This window comes from Solea senegalensis, linkage group LG12, assembly GCF_019176455.1.
Source record: "Solea senegalensis isolate Sse05_10M linkage group LG12, IFAPA_SoseM_1, whole genome shotgun sequence".
In the NCBI taxonomy this organism is placed as follows: Eukaryota; Metazoa; Chordata; class Actinopteri; order Pleuronectiformes; family Soleidae; genus Solea; species Solea senegalensis.
This window is the reverse complement of record NC_058032.1, coordinates 8,823,452-8,832,464: the sequence shown is the minus strand read 5'-3', so window position 1 is coordinate 8,832,464 and position 9,013 is coordinate 8,823,452. Positions and strand designations below refer to the sequence as shown.

The 9,013-nt window shown below is 42.0% G+C and overlaps 1 protein-coding gene across 1 annotated transcript; it reads right to left on the bottom strand.

Annotated features, from left to right (window-relative positions):
- Nucleotides 1–45: 45 nt before the first annotated feature.
- Nucleotides 46–8,764, bottom strand: srpx2 (sushi-repeat containing protein X-linked 2; the record flags this gene model as incomplete). The annotated part of the gene is made up of 10 exons (XM_044040854.1): nt 46–638; nt 2,588–2,709; nt 2,801–2,934; nt 3,799–3,978; nt 4,075–4,196; nt 5,007–5,130; nt 5,809–5,985; nt 6,650–6,841; nt 8,571–8,648; nt 8,695–8,764. Coding segments are annotated over 10 exons (1,380 nt in total), but the record flags the coding sequence as incomplete, so codon positions are not given.
- Nucleotides 8,765–9,013: the final 249 nt, after the last annotated feature.

Below are 9,013 nucleotides of genomic sequence, written 5' to 3'. Positions count from 1 at the left end.
TTAATCGCTTCCTCGTATTCAGCAAATAGCTTTTTCACAACTTGGGACAGTTCTCACTTTTTTTTTTTATTGTTATTATTTCATCAGATCACTTGAACGGATTGATCGGAAATGTACAAGATACAAAAAAAACAGTAACGGCGCTAAAACTGTCACTGGACTCCACAGCGTTTGTGACAGGTTCAAAAAGACCAGGTGCGCTCACTTCTTCCACACCTGGCCTTAAATATCAGGTTACTAACAGTATCTTTGTGTGTTCTGTGTTCTCTCTGAATCCTGTCTTGACAGTGCTGCAGCTTCAGTGTTATCTAATAATCACATTAGAACATGAGGACCCGCCTTCTTGTCCTTGTCCTCCCTCCTAATGTTCCGCCGAACCCGACGCCTGAACCGTCCTCGTGCTGCTATAGTTTCGCTGATAGGTTTATCACTATGGCAACCGGAGGGATCTATTAAGTTAGTCACAGAAGTCTCTGTGGAGCTCGAGCCTCTCTCGCTCCTCTTCACCCAGCAGGAAGCTGTCGATGTAGGAGAACAGCTCGTCCGAGCCGACGGGAGTGATGAAGCGCTCTCGGTCCATGCCCAGCTCGTCGAGCAGTACCATGCTGAAGTAGGACCTGGAGATTCTGAACGCTTGCCTGCAGAGGCGACACAGCGAATGCAGCAATTAAAGTGACCGTCCACTGTCTCGTATAATACAAATGAAGCAGCTCATAATTAGTATTACTTTTTCCGGTCCACGACTTCTCTGTTTTGGCTCTCATCGGCATTGTTCACCTAACAGCAGGAACTCCTCCACTTCTGTTTATGTCAGTACGTTGCGTCAGAACACTGTCTTAATCTCACGATCCACAACTTTATTTATTATTTATTTACGCACATTTAAAACCACCAAAAGCACCAAAATGCTTTACCAGTCTAAAATCTGTACGCACATAGTAGGCACATAAAATGAGACATAAAACTATACAGTAAAACAACACAAATGTGAGAAACGCCCACAAAATTAGTCGCAGTAAAAGCTACTGAAAACAAATGTGTCCTTAAAAGAGATTTAAAAACAGCCTGACAGCCTAACAGTTAAAGACAACTTATTCCAGAGCTCGGGAGCTGTGACTGCTCCCCTCTGAGCCTCAGCCTGGTCTTAGGGACAACCAAGGTCAGGAGGTCAGCCGACCTTTGGGCCCAAGGAGCACGTCGTAGGAGATGTCAGAGTAGGCAGGAAAAATAGACGTCGCGGAGCGTCCTAACCACCAAAATCTCTGTTCTTATGTTACGCTACACGTGAAAACGGCCTGACTAACCCCAGCACCAGTCGTTTCCTGGACTGCAGCTGGTGTCCGGCAGCATTCTGTTGGACACAGCTGCCTTCTGCTCTTCACAGAGCTGTGGAAACCTGAGCTGTCAATACATGCAAGCCACTTATATTACACACACACAGTCACTTGATCCATTGTAATGTAGAAAAATTGATTAGTGCACCTTTAATTTTAATATGACAGCTGCTGGCTTCAAAAAAGCTTCTTTGTAAATCAAAGGCAACAAAGATTATTGACATAGCTTTACAGAGGCTTTAAAAAGAGCGCGTAAGACATGTGTCATTTATTGGTTTAAAATTGTGACTGAAATGATCGTTTTGGCAGATTCTCAGGAAGGAGCTTAAATCACTTTTACCTCAGATAGTTTAGTTCCTTAATGATGAGTAGTGGGATCCTAAAATTCCTCTTTTGACACACAGGAAACCAAGGCAGTGATTTAAGAACCAGAGTAATGTGCTCCACAGGACCGTGACTGTAGCATTCTGGATTCATTACACTGTTTTATATCGTTTGGACATAAAACCTTAAGTTATAGCAGTTGTTTTAAAAGCTGGAGGTAGATCTATTTTGTGACTGTTCAAGGTTTCTGGATTTAGCCACTGATTTAAGGCAAATTCTGACTTTTTCCTTTCTTCTTTGGGTCTAAAAACCTTGACTGCTCTCATTTTATCTGTATGTCCTTTTCACAATAAACCTTTTCTCTCAACCCCCCTCTTTTTTCCTCTCTCTTGCATTTCGCAGCATGCACTGAAAGAATGTGCCTCGCGCTGCACTCAGCTCAGCTCTGGGATTCGTGTGTCAGTGGTGTAAGAGACTCACTCGGGTAGAGATTTCCCACATTCTGGAAAAAGTGAGCAGCAACCCCTTACTCACATTGCACAGTCAGTGGAAAAAAAAACCCCACTGCGTCTTTGCCTCTTCTCAAACACTTACACGTCTGTGTCTGTACGTCTGGCACAAAATGGAGACGCTTTTACTCCCTGATTCTCATGGAACCCGGAGCTACTGTGTTTCTCCTGTCAAAACATCCCATTAATGCTGCCCCTTGAGATTTGGTGCTGTTATTTTTAAACACCCTTATTCTTTCCATTTTAACTCAAAAATAACAGAGACTCCTTTTACACGAGGAGGCTCCTGAGAGGTGGATTGTTGAGCTTGTGAAGTGGGTCATACAGAACCAGAGAGAGAAACAACTTCACTGTCAACATGAATTTTTGTTTTGGACTTTTCTGCTGAGATTGAACCATGAAACTGTTAATAACTTTTACCTCAAACCCTCGATGACTTCGACGTTGAGCAGACTTTCTTTAATGCGGCCTGTCTCTCGAGGCGGGGAGCCCAGTAGCTCGATCAAGGTCACGTGTCTCAGGTCTAATCCACAGTCAGATTTCTGATGGAAACAAGGGGAAAGTTTATTTAAACTTCCCTAAATAAATCTTGTTATGTCATCAACATCAACAACAACAAGACAGTTTCCTCACTTGAATCATGATGTTCTGCAGTTGGTAGTCGGGGTCAGATATGTTGGGCGCAGACACGATCAGCAGCCTCCTCTTCTCGTAGAACTGATCCAGGAGAGCTGGAGCGGTCTTCACGTCCGATTTAATCTCCATCGCTACAAATCCACCAAAGCACAAGTGTATGTACTGAGTGTATGTACTTGTACGACATAAATACGTGTACTGAAGTACAAATTTAAAGAGCCAGTGTGTAGGAAGTCGTGACATCTAATGGTGAGACTGCAGATTGCAACACTCCTCCCCTTTCCCAAGCATATCAGTGACAATAAAGAGATGAGCTGTGCAGAGTGCGCTCGCTCTGTGTCAGCTGGGATAGGTAATGAGTGAGTGAGTGAACATAAAAGTATGTTATAACTTCAAACAGCTCTGCCTAATGAAGACTAAAAGTAACACATTTCCAATGAAAACTTTCAGATGGTTGTATCGAATTCAGCTCCAAGAGCTGTGAAATGTTCCAAAATTAGACAAATGTATGAAGCCTTTTTTTGTCCTTAATTACCTCATTAAGCATCACCTTATTCCACAGATCTATCAATACGTCTTATACAATACTCACATTACTTGAACTCAAGTTAACTTTAATGGTGTATTGTATTTTGACATTGTTGTATTGACTGGTCTTCTTCTCGCACTCACCTCTGTGTACTGTGATATGTGTTTATCTACAAAACGATCCCTCTTTCTTAATCCCCTCTTTCAAAATGGAAACATGGAAGTCTTAATCTTTGTCTTAAGAGCAAACTAAATTTGGGAAAGACAGCTGATACTTTTGGCGTCCTGGTTGTCTGTGTTTTAATGTCGTTAATCTGTGTTCTCCTGCCACTCTTAGCCAGGTCTCCCTCGTAAAAGAGATCCGTGATCTCGATGGGATTATCCACGTTAAATACCGGTAATCTGAGCACTTCTTCCACCACTATACAGTATACATGACCATATATAGAACCCTGCTCAGTACTCACGAACACACTCGGCAGGATCTCCTCCCCAGTTACGGCTGAACTGGCAGACGCGACTGGAAACTCCCCGCAGCTCGTATCCTCCGTCGCAGTGATGGTCACACGTGGCGCCGTAGTTATTCCCATCAGAGGAGCAGGAGATGTAGCCATGCAGAGGTGGATGTAGTTCTGGACATCGTCTCACTGTGAGGAGAGCGCCCGTGACAGTTAAGAAGTTAGAAGGGCCTCGTTTTAATGAAGCTCACGTATGAAAACATCAGCGTTCGTTCGTCATCTCACCCTCAACGCGGACAATAAACTTGCAGGCGGCTCTGTTCCTGGCCTGGTCGTACACTTTGTATCGGATAATATGCACTCCTTCTTTAAAGTCGGTGTCTGGCTCTTGGCCCACTAATATGACTCTGGAGAGAACACAACATTATTAAATGTAAATCTGTAGTGTGTGTGATTGAGTAGAAGAAAACAGGAACATGGACAGATTGCTCCCACTTGGTTTTACACCTGTATAAATGAAAAACTTTCAAGAAGAATCTAAAACGCTGTAGTGTGATAAAGGAATACTTCACCAATTTAGCTTTGTATTACTAGAATAAGGGTAGCATTTTTGAAAAATGGTGCTTCCTAACCTCAGTTTTGTCTGAGTCGAGAAATATCTTCATTCTTTTCTTTGATACGTGCCCACCAGTGACACTTGGTCCTGTTAGCTTAACTGTTAGCAAAGATGGTGGACACTGTTTACATTCTGGGAACGAGGTCCCTTGCCCCTACGAGTGGGTCTAAAAAGTGCGGAAGGAATTAGCATTGAAGGCTCAGACCAAGTGTTACTGGTGGACACGTAACACAAAAAAAATGAAGATATTTCTCAACTCAGGGGAAACTGAGGTTGGGAAGCACAATTTCTCAAAAATACTCCCCCTATTCTAGTAATACAAAGCTAAATGCAAATCGGTACACCCTGGACAGGTCACCAGTCCATCACAGGGACACATAGAGACAAACAACCAGTCACACTCAATTTAGAGTGTCCAAATGTTTTTGGACTGTAGGGGTAAACCAGTGAAACCCACCCGCCACTGTATACACACACACACAATCACACCAGGTCTGATTCAGTTCTGATTTTCAATTCAATCAATTCTATGTCAGAGGCAGACTCATAACATCAGCGTGCAGTGAACAGGAAGGGAAGCAAAGGAAAGGCTGTGACATACTCGAGAGATTTATCCGCGGTATCTGTAGCGGCAGGGCGTTCCCAGGTCACCCTGGCTGTGAGTTTTCCCGGCTCGGCGACCTTGAGTCTGGACGGAGGGCACCGGATTTTTGGAGGATCAGTATCTGAAGTAAACAAAATAATATTGGGGATATCCCCTATAAGAGGAGGGGGAACTGGTTGTTATGGCAGTGGAATTGGATTCAATCCAAAGAACAGAAGACCAGGAAATATGCTTGTTTTTTGTGGGACCAGTCTTGTATGAAGTACCTTAAAGAGATCTTACCAGAAAATGACTTTGGTAGAAGTTAAAGTCACTAGAAGTAGAAAGAAGTAATTCAAGTATATGACATTTACTGCACTTAAGTATCAAAAGTGATTTTCTGATATAAAATGTACTTAAGTTTTAGAAGTAAAAGTATTAAAAAGTGAGGAGTTGAGGATTGAGCCATGGTAGCTCAGTGGTGGGGCGAGTTGTCTTTCAAATGGAAAGTTGTGGGTTAAATTCCTGGCTCTGCTCGTCTATATGTGTCCTTGAGCAAGATGTGTGGATGGGTGAATGAGAAAACAATAAAAGTAATAGTTGCTAGAAATATAAATAAAGTAAAGTGAAGACACATTCATTTTGTACTTAAGTACAGTAATAAAGCATTTGTACTTTGTTACATTACAACACTGAGGTGGGCTTGTGAAAACACCAACACAGATCTGGAAAGAAACACACGTGCACAGCAACACAGACCCTACAGTAGTGAGTTCAACCTTGAGGTGAAGCCTCAGTCGCTTCACTGTGCAAAACATACCTGCACAGTCTGGCTGAAGTCCGCTCCACCTTCCCCCGTGCCGACAGGTGCGCGAGTGTTCGCCCTCGATGCGGTAGCCGGTGTCACAGGTGAAATCGCACCTCGAGTCGACCTCGAAGCCGTGCGTGCAGGTGTATCTGCCGCGCGGGATGAGGGGCAATATGCGGCAACGCATTTCTGAGGAGGTGTAAGAAAACAATTCGGTTGTCAGAATAAATTGTGGATGTTGTACTATTTTATTCTTGTAAAAAAATCTCATAAAAGACTAAAACTAGTCCAAATTTCCGACTATCCCAGGTCTGTTCTTCCTTATTACAGGTTTAAATCTTTTAAAAAACACTGGTCACACATAAATACTTTCATATACTTTAGGTTTTCGCAGATGTTACTCAGTGTTTTCAGTAGTGGATGCATAATTAGCTTCTTTTTAATCAATGTAAAAACAATGGAATTCATTTCTAAAGAAGAATGAGGTGTAACAGGCTTTGGATCAAAGACAGACTGTCAATAAAAAGTGGACATAGTCTTTCAGTTTGCCGGTTAAAGCAAAGCAGGAAGTAAGAATATACTGAATGGCCACCAGATGGCGACTCTTTTGAACCCCTTTTGAATAAAAGTCTATGGGAAAATGAAGAAGTCCGCAACTCACTAGACATCAATAAACATTTTCCTGAAGAAGTTAATGGTCTCAGTCGATAGTTTCAGCTCTTCTTCAATAGAACATTACGTCAATTTTATAAATTACGTTCCCGTTTAGAGGACAATGGCAAATATGAGTGGACACCAGTGTGTCTGATAGCTGTTGTTGTGTCCTTATGTAAGAGGTTAAAGTTCCACATACTGCGGCAGAAAGCTGTGGCAGACCAGCGGCGGGTGGCGAGGCACTGGATGGAGCTCCTCCCCAAGAGTCGGTATCCTCGGTCACACCTCATCTCACAGCGAGTGCCCAGCGTGCTCATATAGGCCACTCCTCGAGGAGAGCGGCAGGTCACCTCCCCGTTGGTCAGACCAGGAGTGTGGCACCAGTGAGGGTCTGTTTACCCAGACAAAAACAACAACAACAATCCCTTCATTACATTTGTGTGGAAACAATTTATCACCAACACTTCCAAACTTAAACATTACAGTGCAATTAAACCAGGTTAAATTGCATGTAATCATAACAAAATAGGTTTCTGAGATCAATAAAAGAGACAACATGTGAGAATTCTGACTATTCAGTGAGTCATGTGGAGCCGAAATCATCCAACAGTGATGTCACAGAGGTCAAAAAGGTAATTCACTGAAGTAAGATCAGTATCTCTGTTGATTTCAGGTGATTTATCAAGGACACCAGTGTGTGCAGTACCGACTTTGTATTTTTTGTTTGGACGATAACTGCGAGACATGCGACCTCACGCTCCTTTGATGTGTATGCAGGTTACCACGGCAACTATGGTAGTCCATTGACTTTGTTTTGGATAATGAAACATGTGAGGCCGTAGTTACTGTACGTTTGTTGCCTTTAGACATTTGGTCACTCAAATCTCAGCGACGAGTCCTCGTGAACATCTGTGTCACATTTGAAAATGATTCCTTTTGAAACATGATTCAGATAAACATTCACACTGGCAAATAAGTTTGTTTGTGATGAAACGGCGACCTTGACCTTTTACATCAGTTTATCCTTGAGCTCAAATGAAGGTTTGTGACAAATTCTTTAGATAACACCAACTGTTCGAGGCACTGTGGCAATGCTTCTTGTATTCAGACACTTAGTTCACAATTTACTGATTTACTTATTTTATTACATTTTATCTGTTACTACTTATGTATGTTTTAACCTCCTGTTTAGATCACACATTAGTATTTTAGTCTCCAGTGTTTTCCCTCACGGCTGTTTGTGAGTTCCACAATAGCGTTTCCTCACTTCCTCACTTCTCCATTGTTGTTTTTTTTGACATAACAGCAGCTATTTGTCGGTGGGTTGCTTTCTTTGATTACAGTTAATGTTTTTATCCTATGATGCATAAATACAACTTGATTGATATATTTAAAAGTACCTCTATGTATTGCCTGATTCTGTACTTTATACACTTAGACATGGTCAAGACTACCTACTGAAGAATCATATATCATATACAATCAATAATAATAATAATAAGAATAAATGACTCAATAACACAATACAGTTGTTAAACTGTCACATGCACAGGTTTGCGATTGTGCCGATCTGCTAGGATTTTCACACACACACAACCATCTCTGGTGTTTGTTTACACAGAGGATGGATTAAAAAGAGACAAACATATCCAGTGAGTGGTAAGTTTTATGCCCATGTTTAAAGGAGAATTGATAAACAGGATCAAGAAACAGCAACACAAGTAAAGTAAACACTTGTTACAACCAGAGGTTTGCTGTATTCAGCATACATAATACGTAAAGAGGAGAGTGTATGTGTATATAAGTGGAGACAGACTCTCTAACATGTCACAGCTGTTCAATTAGCAGGTGTGAAAATTAATTTTCCCCCTTGGTTGTTTTTATGTGTGCAACATAAGGTTTTATTTGTGCTGCTGCTGCTGCTACGCGTCTCGGCCTGGTCTCTCTTTAAAAACATCACTACAGGACATTTTTCTGGTTAGATAAAACCATATTTTCCACTCTTGGCGTGTGTGTGTGTTGTTCTTAAATACGCACCATTGTAGTCCAGTTTTTTTCTGGTTAGATAAAACCATATTTTCCACTCTTGGCGTGTGTGTGTGTTGTTCTTAAATATGCACCATTGTAGTCCAGTTTAGGAGCTTGCTCTTCCTCTGTGAAGTCATTGTCGCCGTCATGTACCGTCGTGGCAGAGCCAGCTGAAACAACAAAACACTTCAACTTTAATGTTATATTACACAGCACCTGGATATGTAATCACCAGTGACACTGATGGAAACTCTGCAGGTTTATTAGAGAAAACATCAAACTCTTGCTAATGCTGCTGCTGCTGCTGCTGTTGTTGTTGTGAGCAGAGAGAGAGAAAGAAAGTACGTCAGACTGCTGCAGTTTTGTCCTCTGGGCCTCGGTGTGTTACGAAACGTTTAACTCAACAATAACTCCAGCACAAATTAGGACAAGCAGCATGTTTTTGTTACTCGGCTGGTGAACGGTTGTCTCTCTTACTCATCTCATTCCATGTGAGAAGGAAAAGTAGCAGTAATGTACTCCGACGTTCCCTCTT